At 51.7% G+C, this 23,616-nt stretch overlaps 1 protein-coding gene across 3 annotated transcripts in view; it reads right to left on the bottom strand.

The window, feature by feature from the left end:
* Positions 1 to 11,248: 11,248 nt before the first annotated feature.
* The window catches only part of PLEKHM2 (pleckstrin homology and RUN domain containing M2), a 69,258-nt gene continuing 56,890 nt past the window's right edge, over positions 11,249 to 23,616 (bottom strand). For all 3 annotated transcript variants that reach the window (XM_084651844.1, XM_084651845.1, XM_084651846.1), the window contains 7 exons: positions 22,950 to 23,082; positions 22,195 to 22,385; positions 21,288 to 21,353; positions 19,230 to 19,389; positions 14,151 to 14,330; positions 13,943 to 14,059; positions 11,249 to 13,037 (listed from right to left, as the gene is read on the bottom strand). In XM_084651844.1, the coding sequence (XP_084507970.1) occupies positions 12,900 to 13,037; positions 13,943 to 14,059; positions 14,151 to 14,330; positions 19,230 to 19,389; positions 21,288 to 21,353; positions 22,195 to 22,385; positions 22,950 to 23,082 (985 nt within the window). In that variant the 3' untranslated portion in view covers positions 11,249 to 12,899. The remainder of the gene's footprint in view (positions 13,038 to 13,942; positions 14,060 to 14,150; positions 14,331 to 19,229; positions 19,390 to 21,287; positions 21,354 to 22,194; positions 22,386 to 22,949; positions 23,083 to 23,616) is intronic.

Here is a 23,616-nt window from a genome sequence, read left to right as displayed (position 1 = left end):
TCCTTCCCCGCACCGCGGGGCCCCGCAAGCTGCGGCCGGGCCCCGCCCCCGGCCAATCAGCGCCGGCCCTGCCCCGCACACCCCCCGCGGCCGGCCCGGGGCCCCCAGCGACCCCCCCCCGCACCTGCCGCCCGTGCAGCCCGGATCACCAGGGTGGGAGCGCGCAGCCCCCTGGAGGGAGCCGCCAGGGAGGGGGCCAGAGCCGGGGTGGGGGTCCAGGCTGACACACAAACGTGCGGGGCGCAGTCAGGGTGTGAGCGGCCAGGGGTTACCCCGTGGGCAGGGGCACAGCTCGGGGGGGGGGTACAGGGTGACCCATTGAGCGGGGATGGGTGGGGCACAGACAGGGCGTGGGGGAAATGGGGTGACCCACTGAACGGGGATAGTTGCGGTGGGGGATCCCCTGAGGTGACCTGGTGTACAGGGCAGTGGAGGTACAGGGTGACGCAGTGAACGGGGATAGTTGCGGTGGGGGATCCCCTGAGTGACCTGGTGTACAGGGCAGTGGAGGTACAGGGTGACGCAGTGAACGGGGATAGTTGGGGTAGGGCATCCCCTGAGGTGACCTGGCATACCTGGTGCAAAGTACAGGGTGACCCATTGAACAGGGCACAGTCGGCGTGTGGGGTCCTCTGAGGTGACCTGGTGTGTGGGAGATACTCAGAGTTCAGGCTCCCCTGGGGTGACACAGTGTATTGAGGCGTGATGGGGGTGCAGGTTGCCTGGGGGTGAACCTGCTATGATGGGCACAGCTGAGGTGGGGTACTCAGGTGAGTCCGTATACTGGGCAGGCCCACCCAGCACTGTTGACATACGGTGATTCAAGAAGGCTGCCTTAGAAAGCACTGGCCTGATTCTTGGCATCCCTGGTATAAACTGACCCTGAGTAAGAGGATCTGAGCTGCTCACAGAAAGCTGCTGCCTGGCCAGGTATTTTTGACCCTCACTGTTCACGCTAGCTGCGCATGCTGCCTTCGTGCTATGACTGGCCCGAGGAATTGCCTGGCCACCTCCTAGGTACTCAGATGGGCCGCAGCCGGATTGTTGCTCCCGGGAGCCATTCCCTCACCAGAGCCTACTTCCTGCTAACGCTCCCCCAGGCCATTGGAGAGAGGATGAGCTGTTGGCCCAGGAGAACGTTTCAAATGAAATACAAAAGGAGCTTGACTGTTACTCAGGCAGAGACCCATGGCAAGGCTGATCCAGCCAATAGGGATTGCAAAGGAGAAGGATCTCTCACCGAGCCTGGCCGTACTTCGTGGAGAATCAAAGGGCGGTGGGAGGAGAGTAGCGACGGCAGGGATTCAATTCAGCTGGAGCTGTCCGGAGCTGAGATCTGGTAAATATTTTCAAACCCCTTGGTGGGGTTGTGAGCTGGTTTCAGAGTCCATGAGGTCCCACAGCTGAAGCCTGGTATGCCTCGCAAGGCAGAAACCCTGAGCTGGTGCCCTGAGTGACAGAGTGAGGGACGTTGTTCTAGGCATACTGAGCTGCAGTGGGGAAGCCTCGGGCTTGGGGAGTGAATGAGTTGTTTGTGGCTTCAAGAATAAACCTGCAGAATAAGGTGATGTAACATGGCACACAGCTGGCTGGTGGCTTTCTACCTCACCTTGAGAGGAAAACGAGCTGTTTGACTGTCCTGCAGTTAACTAATTAAGGATTATGTAAGATACCAGGTGCCATGTAGCAGCTCACGAAAGCAAAGAACTAATAGCCCTAACTACAGTCAGGTCAACTCAGTGCAAGTTTCCCCACGCACAGCTCAGCTGCTGCCCCTCAGTCCTGACCTGCAACCCCCTCGCATTAGTCTGGTGTCCCACCAACACAATGATGCCAATACAGTACCTCTTAAACTTGACCCGCAGCCCAGCCACCCCCATCCTGTGTCAGCACCCCAGTTCTGGTACTGCATCTCAGCCCTGATCTGCAGTCCTCCAGCTGTCCCAGCCTGTGTGTTGCTTTAGAATTCAGGTGGTTCTTAAGCTATTTACCAGTGTGGGCAGCATCAACACAATCTATATACTAACTGTATGGCCCTAAGATGTCACAAGGGCTGCAGCTGTGTGTTGATTGAGCTGCAGGTTGAGAACCACTGGTTTAGACAAAGATGCCCTGGACCTGAGGTTAAGACCATCCACCTCATTGCACTTGTGACAACATTTGGTCACAGAAAGCTACAGGAAACTGTGCAGATACTTGAAGGGCCAGGCTAATTTCAAGATTTTCTCTTCCATGCTGGGCCCTGAAACAGATAGACCAAAGGGGATCCAGTGCAGGCTTAGGAGGATGTTCTCATGGCCCGTGACCCATAGTTTCCTCTGTGAGGCTTGTCAGTTTCTCCCTAGATTAACGGTGGGGTTGGGTGCAAAGTGCCTTGAATCTGGAGAGCCCCCAGGGCTATGTCCTGGTGGTGGAAATGGTTGTTCGGCACTTTCTCACCCTAGCTCCGCCCCGTGTAATGTAACCCAAGCAGAACTCAGTCTCGGGCTGGACTTTCTATTTGGGGCTGTGTTTATTGTGAGCCCTGTTTATAGCTCGCTGCTGGTCTGCCCTTTAGCACAACCTCTGCATGGAGCGACACAGGGTGAAAACTCTGTGTGGCAGGTCTCCATCAGGCTAAAGGCTTTTCCCATGTGTGGCACCCAGCTGGAGAAACATTTGCTAGCACCTAGGTCCCTGGCTGGGCTCCCACCCCCCAGCACGTACACAACAGCTGCTGGTTGCAGTTGCCAGACACAAGTTGCTGTCATTGCAAACAAGCCTTCCCAACCTCAGCCAGGCGAACAAAGCAAAAACAACAAGAGCTGCACCAGTGCAGGGGGCTGGACTTGATGCCCGCTCGAGGTCCCCTGCAGGTCTATGGTCTGTCTCATGGGATAGACCTGCCCCAGCTGTTAGCAAATAGGCTCTGCCCCCCATAGCTGAGCAATGCACTAGTGCTACTGTAATAGTTTTACAATGTCAGGGGTGGGGGGGAACCATGCACTGGGTAAGTAAACAGCACGTGACTCATGGCCCTAGGCGGGAGTCAGAAATGGATTGCAGTTTGTCGTGCGCTTCTTTGGCAAGGTCTGCTTACCCCCTTTCCCCTCAAGCAGCCTCGAGCTTGCTCTGCCGAAGGAATTTATATAGCCCCACTCCCTGTAGTGTTGAGCCCCTATCACTTTAACACACATCATCAGACTTTGCACTTATAAACTCAGAGCACTGAACACACACAATCCACCTTGCGAGGGCAATGGCTGATGGGGCTTTATTAGGAGCCAGTGACCGCGGCACCTGATAGGTTTCAGAGTAACAGCCGTGTTAGTCTGTATTCGCAAAAAGAAAAGGAGTACTTGTGGCACCTTAGAGACTAACCAATTTATTTGAGCATGAGCTTTCATGAGCTACAGCTCACTTCAGCGGATGCATACCGTGGAAACTGCAGCAGACTTTATATATACACAGAGAATATGAAACAATACATCCTCCCACCCCACTGTCCTGCTGGTAATAGCTTATCTAAAGTGATCATCAGGTTGGGCCATTTCCAGCACAAATCCAGGTTTTCTCACCCTCCACCCCCTCACACAAATTCACTCTCCTGCTGGTGATAGCCCATCCAAAGTGATAACTCTTTACACAATGTGCATGATAATCAAGTTGGGCTATTTCCTGCACAAATCCAGGTTTTCTCACATCCCCCCCACCCCCATACACACACAAACTCACTCTCCTGCTGGTAATAGCTCATCCAAACTGACCACTCTCCAAGTTTAAATCCAAGTTAAACCAGAACATCTGGGGGGGGGGGTAGGAAAAAACAAGAGGAAATAGGCTACCTTGCATAATGACTTAGCCACTCCCAGTCTCTATTTAAGCCTAAATTAATAGTATCCAATTTGCAAATGAATTCCAATTCAGCAGTTTCTCGCTGGAGTCTGGATTTGAAGTTTTTTTGTTTTAAGATAGCGACCTTCATGTCTGTGATTGCGTGACCAGAGAGATTGAAGTGTTCTCCGACTGGTTTATGAATGTTATAATTCTTGACATCTGATTTGTGTTCATTTATTCTTTTACGTAGAGACTGTCCAGTTTGACCAATGTACATGGCAGAGGGGCATTGCTGGCACATGATGGCATATATCACATTGGTGGATGTGCAGGTGAACAAGCCTCTGATAGTGTGGCTGATGTTATTAGGCCCTGTGATGGTGTCCTCTGAATAGATATGTGGGCACAATTGGCAACGGGCTTTGTTGCAAGGATAAGTTCCTGGGTTAGTGGTTCTGTTGTGTGGTATGTGGTTGTTGGTGAGTATTTGCTTCAGGTTGCGGGGCTGTCTGTAGGCAAGGACTGGCCTGTCTCCCAAGATTTGTGAGAGTGTTGGGTCATCCTTTAGGATAGGTTGTAGATCCTTAATAATGCGTTGGAGGGGTTTTAGTTGGGGGCTGAAGGTGACGGCTAGTGGCGTTCTGTTATTTTCTTTGTTAGGCCTGTCCTGTAGTAGGTAACTTCTGGGAACTCTTCTGGCTCTATCAATCTGTTTCTTTACTTCTGCAGGTGGGTATTGTAGTTGTAAGAAAGCTTGACAGAGATCTTGTAGGTGTTTGTCTCTGTCTGAGGGGTTGGAGCAAATGCGGTTGTATCGCAGAGCTTGGCTGTAGACGATGGATCGTGTGGTGTGGTCAGGGTGAAAGCTGGAGGCATGCAGGTAGGAATAGCGGTCAGTAGGTTTCCGGTATAGGGTGGTGTTTATGTGACCATTGTTTATTAGCACTGTAGTGTCCAGGAAGTGGATCTCTTGTGTGGACTGGACCAGGCTGAGGTTGGTGGTGGGATGGAAATTGTTGAAATCATGGTGGAATTCCTCAAGGGCTTCTTTTCCATGGGTCCAGATGATGAAGATGTCATCAATATAGCGCAAGTAGAGTAGGGGCTTTAGGGGACGAGAGCTGAGGAAGCGTTGTTCTAAATCAGCCATAAAAATGTTGGCATACTGTGGGGCCATGCGGGTACCCATAGCAGTGCCGCTGATCTGAAGGTATACATTGTCCCCAAATGTGAAATAGTTATGGGTAAGGACAAAGTCACAAAGTTCAGCCACCAGGTTAGCCGTGACATTATCAGGGATAGTGTTCTTGACGGCTTGTAGTCCATCTTTGTGTGGAATGTTGGTATAGAGGGCTTCTACATCCATAGTGGCCAGGATGGTGTTATCATGAAGATCACCGATGGATTGAAGTTTCCTTAGGAAGTCAGTGGTGTCTCGAAGGTAGCTGGGAGTGCTGGTAGCGTAGGGTCTGAGGAGGGAGTCTACATAGCCAGACAATCCTGCTGTCAGGGTGCCAATGCCTGAGATGATGGGGCGCCCAGGATTTCCAGGTTTATGGATCTTGGGTAGTAGATAGAATATCCCAGGTCGGGGTTCCAGGGGTGTGTCTGTGCGGATTTGATCTTGTGCTTTTTCAGGAAGTTTCTTGAGCAAATGCTGTAGTTGCTTTTGGTAACTCTCAGTGGGATCATAGGGTAATGGCTTGTAGAAACTCGTGTTGGAGAGCTGCTGAGCAGCCTCTTGTTCATATTCCGACCTATTCATGATGACAACAGCACCTCCTTTGTCAGCCTTTTTGATTATGATGTCAGAGTTGTTTCTGAGGCTGTGGATGGCATTGCGTTCCGCATGGCTGAGGTTATGGGGCAAGTGATGCTGCTTTTCCACAATTTCAGCCCGTGCACATCGGCGGAAGCACTCTATGTAGAAGTCCAGTCTGCTGTTTCGACCTTCAGGAGGAGTCCACCTAGAATCCTTCTTTCTGTAGTGTTAGTAGGGAGACCTCTGTGGATTAGTATGTTGTTCAGATGTCAAGAATTATAACATTCATAAACCAGTCGGAGAACACTTCAATCTCTCTGGTCACGCAATCACAGACATGAAGGTCGCTATCTTAAAACAAAAAAACTTCAAATCCAGACTCCAGCGAGAAACTGCTGAATTGGAATTCATTTGCAAATTGGATACTATTAATTTAGGCTTAAATAGAGACTGGAAGTGGCTAAGTCATTATGCAAGGTAGCCTATTTCCTCTTGTTTTTTCCTACCCCCGCCCCCCCCCCCCGATGTTCTGGTTTAACTTGGATTTAAACTTGGAGAGTGGTCAGTTTGGATGAGCTATTACCAGCAGGAGAGTGAGTTTGTGTGTGTATGGGGGTGGGGGGGATGTGAGAAAACCTGGATTTGTGCAGGAAATAGCCCAACTTGATTATCATGCACATTGTGTAAAGAGTTATCACTTTGGATGGGCTATCACCAGCAGGAGAGTGAATTTGTGTGGGGGCGTGGAGGGTGAGAAAACCTGGATTTGTGCTGGAAATGGCCCAACCTGATGATCACTTTAGATAAGCTATTACCAGCAGGACAGTGGGGTGGGAGGAGGTATTGTTTCATATTCTCTGTGTATATATAAAGTCAGTATGCTGCAGTTTCCACGGTATGCATCCGATGAAGTGAGCTGTAGCTCACGAAAGCTCATGCTCAAATAAATTGGTTAGTCTCTAAGGTGCCACAAGTACTCCTTTTCTTTTTACCTGATAGACAAATGCCCTTGACACAAGTACGTGGCATGGGAAAGCAATGGCCAAACTGCAGAGAAGCCAACACACCCATGAAATAGCCTTGGTCTCCTGAGCAATTGTGTTGCCTTGCTAGTGGCAACTTTTGTATCTGTGCCTGAGCCCCAGTCCTGGCGGAGCCCCTCGCGGCACGTGGCCTGTGCATGGATTCAGCGGCGATTATTGCTGGGGGGCGACTGAGAACAGTCTTCTGCACAACACAGTTCCTGAGCTGCGCCCGGACATGAGCTCCCAAACCCAGCCCCGAGCTGGGAGAGGGGCAGCCTCTCTGCTCCAAGCACACAGGCGCGGCTGCTCCTTCCCCATTGCCATCCAGGAACGCACAAGGCTGAGTCGGGTCTTTTGTATCATGAAGGTCCATTTGCTGAAGTCCGACAGAGCATGATGTGCAGTGGGGGGAAGACATCCCCACACATACAGCACTCCCTGGGAGAAGATGCAAACACTAGAGAGCACCGACCTCCTTATGGACTTCCAGGCTCGAGGCCTTAGCGCCAGAGTCAGGATCTGTCTAGTCCTACTGGGCTTGCCCTGTTGTCTCGGGTGACTGATCCCCTCGAAGCCTGGCCCAGCTCTGTGAGACTAAAGCCCAGTGGTCCCCAGGTGTCCCCTACCGCCACAGACTGGCTCCTGTCACTGCAGTCAGTGTTCCGATCACCTAAAGCAGTGACTCAACCTTTCCAGACAACTGTACCCCTTTCTTGAGTCTGATTTGTTTTGTGTACCCCCAAGTTTCACCTCACTTAAAAACTACGTGCTTACAAAATCAGACATAAAAATACAGGTGTCACAGCTACACTGTGACTGAAAAATTGCCTACAGTCTCATTTTTAACTGTATAATTATAAAATAAAAACAAGTCATTGTCTGTATGAAATTTTAGTTTGTACTGACTTTGCTCGCTCTTTTTATGTGGCCTGCTGTAACCCTAGGCAAATCTCTAGATGAGCTGATGTATCTCTGCATACGCCCAGGGGCATGCGTACCCCTGGTTGAGAACCACTGACCTAAAGACCCCCTGTCAGGACCCATTGTAGGAGGTGCTGTTTCCAGGCTCCTAATAATAACCCCTAACTCTTATCTACCGCTTTTCATCAGTCACTCTCAAAGTGCTCTACAAAGGAGGTCAGGATCATTGTCCCTGCTACACAGATGGAGAAACCGAGGCACCAAGCAGGTAAGTGACTTGCCTAAGGTCACCCAGCAGGTCAGTGCCAGAGCTGGGACTAGACCCCATATCCCAGCCCAAGGCTCTATCCCCTAAGCCACACTGCCTCTCCTGAGGCCTGAGTCTCTTCTCACAAGCACCAGTGTAACGCAGGTGTGAATGCAAGGACATCTGTGAAGTTAGTCTGGTGTGGGTGCAGACCTCAGTGATGGTTGTGAATATCATTCAGACCACATCAGGGTGTCCCTGGAAAGCCATTTTGCATTGGAACGACCATAGTGGGTCAGATCACTGGTCCATCTGGCCCAGTGTCCCATCTTCTGACAGTGGCTGGTGCCAGATACTTCTGGTAGTTGGAGTTTTAAGGGCACCTGGTCCTGGAGCATGAGCATCTTGGCTAATAGCCACTGATGGACTTATCCTCCAGGAACTTATCTAGTTCTTTTTTGAACCCTGTTATAGTCTTGGCCTTCACAACATCCCCTGGCAAGGAGTTCCACAGGCTGACCGTGCGTTGTGTGAAGAAATACTTCCTTTGGTTTATTTTAAACCTGCTGCCTATTCATTTCATTGGGTGACCCTTTGACTGGCCCTTAACTGTTCGCTAAACACAGAGCCACTCTCTTCTTCCGGGGTGCACCCCAGTAAGCTGAAATACAGTAAAACCAGCAGAGAACCAAACACATTGTAGGATTCGTAGCAATCTGGTTTGAGTCATTAGCTACCCCAACTGCTCTGGGGTGCAGCAGGGCAGAGGATCCCTGGCTCCCAGGGGATCTCTTACAGGCTGGGAATTTGGATTCCACACTTTGCAGACCCCGCACCCAGGCACCACCTGCGCTTTAAATCCTCTCATCACAGATGGGGATGCGGGAGGAGAAGGTTTCCCCTCTGAACTGGCTCAGTTGCTGCGGCCATTTCGGAGAGCTCGGAGCATTAGTTCATTGGGGCTGATGCAACAACCAGCTCTCTTTGGACCCAGCTCCCAGGTGCTTTGCCTTCCAGGTGAGTAGGCTCCTGCGGAGCAGCAGGCTGGATTGTGCTTTGCACTGCAGCTGTTTCTAGGCATACCTTTGTTCCCACACCCAGAGCATTCCAGAGTCAGATGCACCTTCCAAAGGGCAGAGAAATGCCATGAAAATAGCAGCCCCTGCCTCCAGTCACCTGCAGCTGGTGACTTAGGATGAGCTCTGATGCAAGTTCAAGAAGGGTTCTGGGGCAATTCAATGTTCCCTGCGATCTAACGGAAGAAGCTGGGCTGCCAACCAGGGAGGGGTTCTGAAGACGAGTGGCCCAAACTCCGAAGAGGCAGGGGTTGGTATCCATCCTGCACCTCACTCACACTTGTTTTTAGATGCTGGCTGGTGGGGTCCCTCCTCCTGAGCACGCCCACACCAGGAGGGAAGCTAATCAAAGTTAGGCATCTAATTCTCACTGAAAGTCAATAGGAGGCAGGCTGCTAAAGGCTATTTATAACTTTCACGATCTCCCCCCGTGCTGGGCTGCTCCTCCGCCGTGACTATGACATGGTGAACATTGGCTAGTAAAAGATGGCAACCACTTGAGGGGATTTTGGAAGGAGCATGTCCCATGGCTGAGGGGCTCCTGCAAAACAGCCTTGTTTTGGAAGGAGAAAAGGCTTGGGCCCAGATCCCCAAAGGTTCTGGGGCTCCCAACTTCCCTTGAAATCAAGGGGACCTAGGACCCTAACTGCTGCTGTGGATCTGGGCTGCGGTTACCTGATTAGCATGCCCAAGAACAGGAACTGGGCTTCGGCCTTATGGCCAATTCTAGGCTAGAACCAACGTGTGATTCCATCTGACATTTATTCTATCATTGCTCAAATGCCAGCTGTCCAGGGATGGAGGAGAATTCAGGGACGGGAGCATCATCTTCTGGGGATCGCTGATCAGCCAGGTGGAAGGATACAGTTAGTTCCCCACCCTCTAAACACAGTAAGCCACATGCACAGCACTCGCTGAAGCTCTGCGCTTTTTTGCAGTCACTTTACAGAGCAGAACTTCCCTTTGATCCTCTCAGCATGCTTGCAGGGTCAGCATCATCCTCATTTTACTGATGGGGAAACTGATGCACAGCGAGGGGAAGAGACCTGCCCAGGGGGTCACAAAAGCAGTGCAGAGCCAGGAGGAGCCTGTAGATATTCTAATTCTCAGGCCTTTGCCTTAGCCAGCAGGTGCATATGGTCCCTTATTTGAGTCCGGTCGAAGTAAGTAACTGACTAATAGTACAAGTTGGTAAATTAATCACCAGCTCCCAGCTGAGGAGAACGTTTGTTTGTTACCTCACCCAGCTGACTTTACGTTCAGACTTGATATCATCTCCCATCCCTCCCAGACGCCTACGCCCAGTGAATTCTCAACACTGCCCACAGAGCAGTCAGACAAACATGGAGCCCCTGCAAGGACACTGTCAGCGACTGCATAACCCAGAATCAGGGCTGGGCGCTAGGGTCAGGGATCTGATCCCCAAAATCAGAGAGGGGGCCCTTCCCACCAGAAACCCTCAACTCTCCCACCTTTCATAGCCACCCACCCAGGAGTGGAAAGGTTAATCTGGGATGAAGTGACACGGTGTGACAATGTTACTGTAGTACCCCTCGTGGTCAGTGGGGAGCAATGGCCCAGTTCCCTGCATTCCTGGAAAGACGGGCGGGGAAACTGGGAGCTCCAAACACCCCTTAACCAGGCAGGCTGGGGGTGATCAAAGGAAGGGGTTGGAATGGGGGCAGGGAAGGGGTGGGAAGAGGTAGGGCAGGGGCGGGGCCTCAGGGAAGGGGTGGAGTGGGGGCAGGGCTGGGGGCAGCGATGGGGGTTTGTCAGTGATGCAGCCCTCAAACCAATGCACTAGTCCTCATGTGGCCCTCGTGGTCATTTGACTTTGAGACCCCTGCTCTAGTCCAAGGCCTGCTCTCCCAGTAGGTTAGGAGTGTGATTGTTTTTCCAGTACAACCCCTCGTGTGGACACAGGTGCCTTCTACCTGGTCAGCAGGTGCCCCTTTCTGCATGGGAACCATTGTACCAGTAGGAAGCACCCTTACTGACAGAACTGCATGCCCACCAGGGGAGTTCTAGCACTTTAACTATACCTAGGTATAGGAAGCTGTGCAACAGTCTAGCCCAGACAAAGCGTAGGCAGGCCCAGGGGAGTCCAGCTAAGCACAGTAACAGGGGGCAGGGGTTTTTCTTTTAAAGATTCCTTATATGGCTCAGGGTCTCCTCCTGTTTCAATCTGAGGGCAGAGCCCTTCAGGGCAAACTCTCCACCTTCAACACCCCACTGCTTGGTTCTCAAAGTCCTTCATTCCTCCCAGCAATGGGACCAGCCTCAGTCCCCAGACTGATGATGATCCTGGCCCATAGATTACCAGTGATGGTTTAGAGCAAGCCACAGAGGAAAACCAGCTGCCAATGAGAGAATTCCAGCTCGCCAGACGTCAGCAGGACAGGCACCAAGTTACCAATGAGTATTTATTCTGGGGCAGAGGAAGCAGATGTATATACACGTACATTCAGTCACAAAGTTCACCTCCTGAAAAAAAGGCCCCATGAATATATATTACATTAGGTCTCCAACTTATTAAAAAAATTCCCAAACAAATAAAACCCCCAAACCACTCTCCACAGTGGATAATTGCTGTTACCTTACATGGCCCCAGTTTCATAAGGATTTGCTTTTGCACACAAAGGATTAATAGATATTCCCCCCCCGCCCCCCTCTCCAATATTTGTACGACCTCTCTCAAAGCTGAGATTTGGAAAGCAATCCAGGAGATTTAGACACATGTTCCAGTTAAATGAATGGAAGGCGTTTGTCTAAATCCTCTAGAATACTCTGAAATTCTCAATCCCCATGTGTCTAAATCTCTCTGCTCCTCCTACATTAGGTTGCCTGGATTTGTTTCAGTATTTCTCACACACTTCCCCTTGCCTGTGTCAAATCTCCTAACGACTCCAGCAGCAGCCACTGGGCAAGTGGGTGGAAGAGAGAGGGGCCTACATACCAATGGCCAACATCTCTGATGCTGAACATGCTGCTTGTGCTTCCAGAAGGGGGTTGATTTTGGATCAAGCAAAACCCTGCGCTCCAGCTTCTCCCATTCTCTCCCCTTTTAGACATCAGATCAGACCCAGGAACCCACGACCATAGCCCGAAAACTGAGCTAGCCCGGGTGCAACTTGTTCTACCTGAGCTACATCTTTCTTTCTCGCTGTGGCTTTGCAGGGCTGTGATGGGACAGGTTATGTGCCCTGGGCAGAGATCTATTACTACCAGAGAGATCTCCTGAGCAGAGAAGACCCAGCCCATGCAGCTCACGAATGGTCAAGGAGAGGTGTTGGGGCGGGGGGATGAGCACCCCTTGAGATGAAGCAGTGCATTAGTTTGCGATTGTATTAACAAGGATAAAACATGCACAGCAGCCATTTAGTGTTCCAATCTCACCACATTTACAACCTAACGTGTTCTAAAATGAACAACTAATCAGTACTAATCAGCGCTCGGACCCAGTCTGGTGCCCAATGATGAAATGAGCAAACGCTCTGCCCAGACCCACCCCACCCTCATTAATGTTAGGTTATTATTCCTTTAAGGAGAGAGTAACTTGCCCAGAGGCAGCTGAGTGATGGAGGAGAGCCTGGACCCAGCCAGAGTCTCTGCGAGGCCCGCTGCACAAAGAACTTGATGCATGTGTCCACGCATGGTGGTTGACCTAGATGAAGCTCCCCTAACTCCCACGCTGTGGGCCTGGTACCATATGGTCCCGCTGCCACGCAGCAGAGAAGCGACGTACCACGGTGCAGGGTGAAGGTTTCCGCTCAACAAGCCCAAGCTTCGCTATTGCAAGCGCTGAGAGGCAGTGCTCGGCCAATCCAGGATTTACAGACGTATGCTCCCAGCTAGAGGGACATCACTGGGAACCCCGCCTGCAGCGAGTTCAGACACTGCCAAGGAGAACGTAAGCTGGTTTGCTGAAGAGAGTCTGCCTGCCTGCACCTGCCACCACCAGGACAGGGGCAGGATTGCCCCACAGAGTTAGTGTCAGGGGTGGGTAGGTTAGTTTGTGCCACTTATAACGTGGGGTTGTGTCTTTCCCTCTGTTAACACCAGGGGTCCCGGGAGTCCCGGCCACGGCACAGGCTGTCGCTGCGCTGCCAGGCGCTGTGGATCAGGCTCAAGGCATCCTCGCATTTCTTCTTCACCGAGGCTTCTTGGATTGCCTTGTGCTGGAGATCAACCTGGAACACCCAGAGAGCCACAGGTCACTGCAGCTGACTGGCACAAACTGTAACACAGCGTGGGGCTGCGTCAGGCCTGAGGAACCCTGCGGGTCACTGCCCAGGAGGTGGGCGGCACGTGGCCATTTGAGGAACCTCGCCACCACCACAAACTGCTTTGGCTCTCCAGACAAACTAGGGTCTGTGGAAGAGCAGGACTAACAGCGCTGGCAGTGTGGGGGATGGGTTATGTCACCGTTCGCCTCCCCCCATGCTCTCCTGATGCCTCTCCCGCCTGCCCTGCAGTCCTCCCTGCTCTTCCAGTCTTCACCCCAATGCCCCTCACTCTTGACCTATGGCACTCGCTGCCAATCTGGTTCTGGGTCCCCACACCCCAGCTCTGCTGATACCCCTCAGTCCTGCCCCACAGCCCCCACTGTTATCCCTGGACAGAGCCTGCCTTGAGCAGACACTAGTTGGTGTAAATTAGCGTCCAACTCCCGCTGGACCCAGGACACACATCACAGCTGACTCATCTCCAATACAGGCTGTGAGCTGCAGCCTCCAGTGAGGATAGCCACGTGACACCCCCAGCAATGGGTACTGCCCATCGCTCCCCAGGCACACCACTCAGTGCCTGCCCCCTCAGCAGGCACACAGCTCTCCCCACGGCCACCAAACCTGACCCGCAGAAGGCAGGAGTGGGGGCTGTGTTGACCCAGCAGGCTCAGTGGATCTTCGCTGCTCTCTTACCCTAAGCATGGAGGCCAAGAGTTTGAACCCGATCCAGCTGCAGGCAGATGCAGGCCAACCTCTGCAAGACCAGCCAGCCCCACCCATTCCCCGCAGTTGGGCCTCCTAACCCAGTTAGGGATGCAGGAACAGGCAGCTCACCCTGCTGCCAGCACTGCCTTGGGCCTGTTTACCTGGTAGATATTTCTCCACACAGTGCTCAGCGCCAAGAGGAACCTCTCCAGTTCAGTAGTGCAACTAAAGTACAGGACCCAGGGGGGCATGAACTGGTTGCGATCCTGAGCAAACTCCTAAATGCCAACAGAGAGGCACAGTGGTTACTTACTGGAGCCAGCTCCCCTTCTGTATGCCTGTCAGGCCCACACACGCGCCCACACTCACTATTATACAGTACTCCTTGCCGGCTTCCGTAGAGACAGTGGCCACGTCCGGCAGCTCCACGGTGGCGAGCGAGCGGAAGAAGCTCGTCTGGCAATCCTCGTGGCAGGTGAAGGCCTTCTCGTCGGTTATGACAAGGCAGCAGGGGATGCAAGGCGTGGGGACCACGCCCTGGGGGATAACCTGGGGGCGGGTGAAAGGTAAACTGTTAGAACCAGTCACCCTGCTGGCTGCAGGCCACAATGCTCTGCTTCTCATCCAGCCCCAGCGTACGTGCAGGGGTCTCTCTCCGGACGCTGCTGCGTGTGCCTGAGATAGAAGCCACTCCCAGGCCCAGAGCCACAACTGATGTAAATGACTTCAGTGGAGCCACACTGATTTACGCCAGCAGAGGATCTTGCCCACCCTCCACTGGCCCATTCTCCAAGATCCTACTCCAGGTCGCCTCTGCAGCTTCAAATCCTGGGCTCTGCACGAGACTCTGCCTCACTGTTTATCTTAAGGATCCCTCGAGAGCTGCCCTTTTGGTTCAGTCACAGAGGCCCTAGAAATGACAGTGCTCAGATGCTCTGGGGAGGGGCTGGCCAAGCGTCTGAACAGACAGATGTGCTTCGAAGCCAGGGCCGCTCTGTTGGCTGAGGGGGAAGCAGTGGTTGATTCACCAGCTGCTTCCGTGCCCCAGAGACTGGGCCCCCCAGCCATGCCTGAGCCTGGTCTCCTTCCCGGCAGGACAGTCGTTGCCCCAGAGCACCACGGCTGTTGGCCTGCGCTATGTATCAACACCATGGCAGTATGGAAAAGGGGATCCCTTCAGCATGCGGGGGCTCCTTGAGTCAGGACCCAGGATTGCACAGACTGTCCAGGAAGTTTTTGGAAAGGGTAGGGAACAATTTCCTGGTGCAAGTGCTGGAGGAACCAACTAGGGACAGAGCTCTTCTTGACCTGCTGCTCATAAACCAGGAAGAATTAGTAGGGGAAGCTAAAGTGGATGGGAACCTGGGAGGCAGTGACCATGAGATGGTTGAGTTCATGATCCTGACACAGAGAAGAAAGGAGAGCAGCAGAATACGGACCCTGGACTTTAGAAAAGCAGACTTTGACTCCCTGAGGGAACTGATGGGCAGGATCCCCTGGGAGAATAACATGAGGGGGAAAGGAGTCCAGGAGAGCTGGCTGTATTTTAAAGAATCCTTATTGAGGTTACAGGGAAAAACCATCCCGATGTGTAGAAAGAATAGTAAATATGGCAGGTGACCAGCTTGGCTTAATAGTGAAATCCTTGCGGCTCTTAACCACAAAAAAGAAGCTTACAAGAAGTGGAAGATTGGACAAATGACCAGGGAGGAGTATAAAAATATTGCTCGCGGATGCAGGAGTGAAATCAGGAAGGCCAAATCCCACCTGGAGTTGCAGCTAGCAAGAGATGTTAAGAGTAACAAGAAGGGTTTCTTGAGGTATGTTAGCAACAAGAAGAAAGTCAAGGAAAGTGTGGGCCCCTTACTGAATGAGGGAGGCAACCTAGTGACAGAGGATGTGGAAAAAGCTAATGTACTCAATGCTTTTTTTGCCTCTGTCTTCACGAACAAGCTCTGCTCCCAGACTACTGCACTGGGCAGCACAGCACGGGGAGGAGGTGACCAGCTCTCTGTGGAGAAAGAAGTGTTTCGGGACTATTTAGAAAAGCTGGACGAGCACAAGTCCATGGGGCCGGATGCGCTGCATCCGAGAGGACAAAAGGAGTTGGCGGATGTGATTGCAGAGCCGTTGGCCATTATCTTTGAAAACTCATGGCGATCGGGGAAGTCCCGGACGACTGGGAAAAGGCTAATGTAGTGCTCATCTTTAAAAAAGGGAAGGAGGAGGATCCTGGGAACTACAGGCCAGTCAGCCTCACCTCAGTCCCTGGAAAAATCATTGAGCAGGTCCTCAAGGAATCAATTCTGAAGCACTTGGAGGAGAGGAAAGTGATCAGAAACATTCAGCATGGATTCACCAAGGGCAAGTAGTGCCTGACTAATCTAATTGTCTTCTATGATGAGATAACTGGCTCTGTGGATGAGGGGAAAGCGGTGGACATGTTGTTCCTTGACTTTAGCAAAGCTTTTGACACTGTCTCCCACAGTATTCTTGCCAGCAAGTTAAAGAAGCATGGGCTGGCTGAATGGACTATAAGGTGGATAGAAAGTTGGCTAGATTGTCGGGCTCAAAGGGTAGTGATCAATGGCTCCATATCTAGCTGGCAGCCGGTATCAAGTGGAGTGCCCCAAGCGTCAGTCCTCGGGCCGGTTTTGTTCAATATCTTCATTAATGATCTGGAGGATGGTGTGGATTGTACCCTCAGCAAGTTTGCAGATGACACTAAACTGGGAGGAGAGGTAGATACGCTGGAGGGTAGGGATAGGATACAGAGGGACCTAGACAAATTAGAGGATTGGGCCTAAAGAAATCTGATGAGGTTCAACAAGGACAAGTGCAGAGTCCTGCATTTAGGACGGAAGTATCCCATGCACCGCTACAGACTAGGGACTGACTGGCTAGGCAGCGGTTCTGCAGAAAAGGACCTAGGGATTACAGTGGACGAGAAGCTGGATATGAGTCAACAGTGTGCCCTTGTTGCCAAGAAGGCCAATGGCATTTTGGGATGTATAAGTAGGGGCATTGCCAGCAGATCGAGGGACGTGATCGTTCCCCTCTATTCGACATTGGTGAGGCCTCATCTGGAGTACTGTGTCCAGTTTTGGGCCCCACACTACAAGAAGGATGTGGAAAAACTGGAAAGAGTCCAGCGGAGGGCAACAAAAATGATTAGGGGACTGGAACACATGACTTATGAGGAGAGGCTGAGGGAACCGGGATTGTTTAGTCTGCGGAAGAGAAAAATGAGGGGGGATCTGATAGCTGCTTTCAACTACCTGAGAGGTAGTTCCAGGGAGGATGGTTCTAGACTATTCTCAGTGGTGGAAGAGGACAGGAGAAGGAGTAATGGTCTCAAGTTGCAGTGTGGGAGGTTTAGGTTGGATATTAGGAAAAACTTTTTCTCTAGGACGGTGGTGAAACACAGGAATGTGTTACCTAGGGAGGTGGTGGAATCTCCTTCCTTAGATATTTTAGGGTCAGGCTTGACAAAGCCCTGGCTGGGATGATGTAGTTGGGGATTGGTCCTGCTTTGAGCAGGGGGTTGGCCTAGATGACCTCCTGAGGTCCCTTCCAGCCCTGATATTCTATGAGTCTATGATTCTATGACCCCACCACTTGATGCTATGGGCACGGCAGACGTCTAAGAGACTGCAGTCTACAAAGCCAGAGTCGTTTTACAAACCTGGTACCGAGGACCAAGTACTGCCCCAATGTGGAAAGTAACCCCAGAGGGTTCTGCTTCAGAATGATCAGCTACAATCAGGGGGGTTCAAGCCTGGCTCCTTTACGCACGGGATGGATGTGGAGCAGATGGGATCATGGACAAAACAGTGTGTAATTTAGAGATGACGACGATACTGGACTGCAGCCCTCAGGCGCCCCCGCATGCTTACTGCAGAGTGCTACACAAAGGTTTCATTGGCTGGCAGGTGAAAGTCTGGAACACTAATTGGAATAGGTGTGGTATGCCCGTAAGAGAGAAGGTGCAGGGCACAGTACTACACAACGGGCAGTGGGACAGATGAAATATCGACACCTTCCACCTTGATTGCCTGGCCCTATCAGGAAGTGTGTCTCCATATGTCCTGCTCTTTTCCAGGAATACCTGGGCAGAAAAATCCCAAGAGAAAAAAAAAAAGGGGGGGGGGGGAGTGTTAGGATACAGATATTCGGGCCTGTCTGTAAAGGCCTAGACTTTAAGAATGTAGGTCTATGTTTATCATTTAGCTAGTTAGAGAGGTATAAAAGAAAGAATCAAAAGCACTGTCTGCCTGTGTAAGAGCCTTCTCTCATGTGACAGTCTGAGGCTCTGTTCTTAAGCTAAGGCCTTTGGCTAAGCAGTGGGAGCAGGGATAAGCTGGAAAACGAAAGGCCACGTCCTCACACATTTCAAACCAGTCATATTGAAATAAGACAATCTGGGGCTGTTAGCAAGGTAATCCGATCTATCACCTCCAGAGAAAGGGAAGAGCCTAGAAGATGTAAAAGGAAATTTAGTTTGATAGTTTTCTGTTTGGTAAGAACTCGCTTATCAATAGACACAGCTGGGAAACCCTTAAGTCTTTATAGATGTAGTTGTGAAATCCTCACTTCTGTATTGTTTTGTCATTATAGTTCCCACTTTGCTATTGTTTATTTGCATGGTCTTTGTCTGGTTCTGATTGTTTCTGTCTGCTGTATAATTAATTTTGCTGTGTGTAAACTAATTAGGGTGGTGGGATATAATTGGTTAGCTAATCATGTTACAATATGTTAGCCACTGAATGCATCCGATGAAATGAGCTGTAGCTCACGAAAGCTTATGCTCAAATAAATTTGTTAGTCTCTAAGGTGCCACAAGTCCTCCTTTTCTTTTTGCGAATACAGACTCACAGGGCTGCTACTCTGAAACCTGTGTTAGGATTGGTTAGGTAAATTTCAGTAAAATGATTGGTTAAGGTATAGCTGAGAATATTAGTATATAAATTAGGGGCAAACAGGAAGTAAGTTAGGATTCGAAAATAAGGAAAAAGGAACTTGGATTTAAGTTTGCTGAAAGTTCACCCCAATAAACATCAAATTGTTTGCACCTTCGGACTTCGGGTATTGTTGCTCTCTGTTCATGCAAGAAGGACCAGGGAAGTGGAAGGGTGAAGGAATAAGCCCTCTAACAGGTTTCAATGAACCCCTGGGAGGGGGCTGGAGAGCCTGGCTCCTTTATGCATGGGATGGATGTGAAGCAGATGGACAAAACGATGTGTAATTTACAGATGACGACGATGCTGAACCGCAGCTCTCATCTCCACCCCCCCCACACCTCTTGCACGCTAACTGCAGAGTGTTACACAACGGTTTCATTGGCTGGCAGGTTTCCCTTCAGGGTCAGGAAAACGGATCATAGCCTGGCACTATTCAAAGTGGCCCTGTGCCGCACACAGATCAGCGAGCGCACAGGGAGCTGCTCACCCCTTTGGATACGGCCTGGCACAAGTATTGCATCCAGTCTGCCATCTCCTCTTCGTTCTCGGCGCTGAGCTCCAGGGAAGGGCGGTCGGTCAGGATCACCTGGAAGGAGTGGGGGCGATCTGTGGTGTTCGATCGCCGGCACCCACCACACTGCTCCCCCCTGAAAGGATCAGAAAGCAGAGATCAGAGACTAAGAGACGACCACAAGGGAGGAGAGCAAAGGTCCCAGATGCACCATGCGTCTGGGCACACTGCTCCAGGGAGGGCAGGACATGCCTCAACATCACCAGGTTCCTCTCACAGGCCCTGAGGCTCCTCACCTTCCATCAGCCGGAGGACCCCTCATGTGGGGCGATTCTGGGCTTCGTTCTGCCCTTTCCCCCACTCCAATGCACATGAGAAGCCACTGGAAGTGACTGGGAGGTGTTCGGGGCTGTGCTGATTCTTAGCTCTGACATACAGCTCCTGATCTCGGCCTGGTCGATTCCAAGCTTTCTCAATGTCTGGCCAAAACTGGGGCCTGGCCGATGACAAGCTGGCTGAGGCTCGGACTGGAGTGGATGGAGGTAATGTTGGGTGGGGGTAGCGGGGTGGATATACCACTGCAGCACTCGTTGCCCAAGAAGCTCACAATCCCAGAGTAATTATACCCCTCCGGACACCAAGCTAGCAGCGATGACTCAGGCCTGCTTTGGGCCGTCTCTAGGTAGCTCAGAGTCTGTGGCATTCCTGGTCTCACCATCACCTCAGACTTTCGCCACCTCCCGTTGGGTTAGCGCAACGCCCTCTGAAGCTTCAGCTGGCACAGAATGCAAACTCAGTGCTCGGTGAAACGAGTCCCGGTGAGTCCAGCACGTCCAGGCCCTCTGAGCAGCACTGGGTCCCCAGGTGCAAGTTGACATGTTGGTTCTAATCACTATGGCTTAGAAACCTGGCTTCTCTTCCTCTGCACCATCAGGGAGTGGAGAGCAAGTGAGGTGGGCTAGCAGAGAGCCCCTAGAGGGGCACGTAGAGGTGGGGGTGGGGAAGGTATTTACATGGGAGGGTCCAAACTCAGGGAACACCGTATTGTTAACGGGAATACTCTGCTCTCAGATACAGGTTGGGGCTCCCACGGATTTCACAGGCACTTGTGCACATGCTTAGACCTAAAGCTTCAAACAATAACTCACTTTCTATAAATGGGGAAACCGAGTCACTGACTAAGCCTCTTGTTCAAGGTTACACAAGGAGTCGGTGGCAGAGACAGGAATGGAACCCAGGAGTCCTGACTCCCAGATCCCTACTAATTTTGACTTAACACAGAAAGAGAAGAGTTTCTGCCATGTTGTATTTCAGTGACTGATCTCTGCACCTTAGCATGGGGATCACTGCTAACAGCCTGCCAACCGCTGGGGAATTCCTGTGTAGTTATCCCCAGCAGATGTATGCTTCAAATGATCTTAGCGCTGGATCGACAGTCCTGGGAAGTGGATGCACTTATCTCCAGCACAGTACAAGTGGCCTCACCTTGCCCAGCTTCCGTACCTCAGTCCCAACCTGCAGGGACCTGGGGGGCAGGCGGGTGAGTCCAGTTTCCATGGCTCATTTGACCGTCAGCTGTCTGTAATGGTAGTCTCTGATGTGGAACACAGACCCCTGCACACTAGGGACTGGCCTGAGGTCTTCCCCCCAACTCATTTCACATAGGGTCAAATGCCCCTCAGATATCACTGACTTTCTCTCCCTGCTGCTGGGAGATCTCAACTGGTGAAATACAGGTGAAAGGCTCCGGCTCGCATTACCAATCATCCAAGACTGTCCACCGCTCTCCGCTTCAGCTTAAATGTGGGCTGCTGCCTTCTCCTGGTGTGAGAGACTGGGAGGTGCAGAGATGTAACACATGTACTTAGCGTACACATCCCTTCCAGCAGACAAAGACACCCTAGCTCACTCCACAGGCCAGTTCTAATGAGACCCAGTGACACGATCAACTGCCTACGGCAGGTACAACTTCAGTAGGGAGAGGAACATTGCTACAGTACTGCACCACAGCTAACATGCTTAGTGCCCACTTACCCCATGTTCACGGAGAGCAGAGGGATAATGTCAGTACGGTCTGGATACTGGTATAAGATCCCATTGCTGCTGATTGGAAACACAAGACAAAGCAGATAACTCAGCTAGTGCCGCCTGACCAGCAACACAAACCTCCCCTCACTTTAGCCCAGCAGCTGTCATATAAACTTCCCTCCCTGCTAGACAGTGGATTCCTGCTGCTAGCAAAGCACAGGCTGCGACGGGACTGAGCCACACTGATGCTATGAGAGGCTGGCTGTAGCCGGAGCCCGTGTCCCTCACCAGAACAAGAGCTAAGGAAGCACAGGTCAGGTCTGCACTTGGATATTGGATAAAGTCTCTATCAGGGGACTTCATCCTGGGCTTCAGGACAATAGGATCTTTGGAATTCTCTCTCTCTTGCTATCATGGTACAACATTAACAAGGGCAGCAAGAAGAGTATCATTTACATCAAGTGCAGGCTGCCCAGGGCTTAGCTCCCTGGGCTGCTGCTATGAGCAACCAGGACTGGACCCAAGTCCCAGCTCTGGCTCTGCCCCGAGGGGTCACTTGGCTTTACTGGAGCAGAAACAATAATGGGCTCCAAACAACGCCCGATCTAGCAGCCATGGGGGTGGGCGGGAGGGAGATTTGAAGGTATGAGGGGTGTGGAGAAGGCCCACTCCTGCTCCTGGATAAAAGTTAGCCTTATATTATGGTGCCAATCTGCTAAGGTCAATAAGGGCTGACGGTCGGGATGGGATTTCTGGTGTCTTTCCATCCTGAACTCGCCCAGGGGCGTCCAGGCTCCTCCAGACAAGGCTGTTTGTACCAAGCAACAAGGCTTCCCCACTGCATTGCCTTCCCTCAGCACTTCACACTCCAGACCTGTCAGAGCGCCCCTGTGAACGCAGTCCCAGCTCCCACCTGAGCACCACAAAGCAGGTCTTCCAGTGCTCCTTCCCCAGGTAGGAAGTCCCAGACTTGTAATGCAGGATGCCTTCTTTAGTGACCGAGTTCTCAGAAGAAGCATAAAGGGAAGGGGCCGGTCCCAATGTCTCATCCATGGGGTCCTCCCAGTGAATGAGGCCATAGAAGCGCACAACCACATCGGAAGCCTGTGAGAGACAGACCAGCAGACTGAGCAAAAGGGTTACCAATCTCCCAGGCCTAACAGCAATAGGGCTAATCCCAGGGACAGCAGCAGCCTGGCCTGGGGGGTCCATACCGCAGGAATCACATCTCTAGGACACATCTCTGAGAGCCTTAAGGGCCTGGACAGAAAAGGATCGGGCAGCAAGTCAGAGAATCGCTCCTGTGAGGGACTACATGGCACAAGGCTTAATACAGTGTAATCATGGTACAGAGCACCTTCCACTGGAGCGTCTCCATGCAGTTCCTAACAACTGAACTCAGCCCAGCCCTCTGCAGGACAGATGGGACACTGAAGGACCCCACTGCTGAAACTGCAGCCACCTCTGGGGTGGTATGGAGCAGCGAACAGACCACAACAGGGACAGGTGGCGAGGACTGATCTGCACAGTTGAGTTAATACCTGTGGGAACGCACTACAGAATAGAGTGCAGGAGCCCAGTAAGAAGCCCCTCTCCACAGAAGGTGCGTTGGTAAGAAGAGACGTCAGTGAAGAAAATATTTCAAGATACTCCTAATTCCCACCTCACCTCACACTTTGACTCTTGGGCCACAAACTTGGCCAGCGCCAGCTTCTCCATAGTGGCGTCGGTGAGGATGCTGGGGTACGGCGGCTCTCGGCAACCTTTGATCATGGCTGACTTCAAGGAGACTAGGAAGAACCTGGGGGAGGGGAGAATGGAGATCTTCGTTGAGGTCACCTCTCGGACTAACACCCCTCTGGAGCACAGTTCACAAGGAGAGCTGGGATGCCAGCTCAGAAATTATAGTGCCGACTCAATCCTGCAATCAGGTCCATAGGGGCAGACCCATGCCTCCCACAGATATCGCAAAGGGGTTCACAAGGTTCAACCTACATGGATCCAACTGCAGGATGGGGGCCCAAAGGTGCTAAAGGGTCTTGATATAAAGTAAGAGTCCAAGGAAATGGAAGCTTTGAAGCTGCTGATCTCTGGGAAGGAGCCTGAGAACGCTCCTCTCAGGGACCTGAACTTACAAAGCCCCGTTGAAGTAACACACTGGGAAGGAAAACAAACAGAGAACATTTCAACTGGCTTACGAGAGAGCTGTCCAGAGTGCTGCCTAAGAGGTCACATAGGGCCTAAAGAGTCCAAGAGGGCACAAGCCACCTTCTCCCTGCCCAACATGGAGACAGCAAAGCTGCAGATTTGCCAGTGAACTCAAAACCCGACAATT

The sequence above is a fragment of the Lepidochelys olivacea genome, assembly GCF_965140295.1.
Source record: "Lepidochelys olivacea isolate rLepOli2 genome assembly, chromosome: 18".
Classification (NCBI taxonomy): domain Eukaryota; kingdom Metazoa; phylum Chordata; order Testudines; family Cheloniidae; genus Lepidochelys; species Lepidochelys olivacea.
This window is presented reverse-complemented; position numbering and strand designations above follow the sequence as displayed.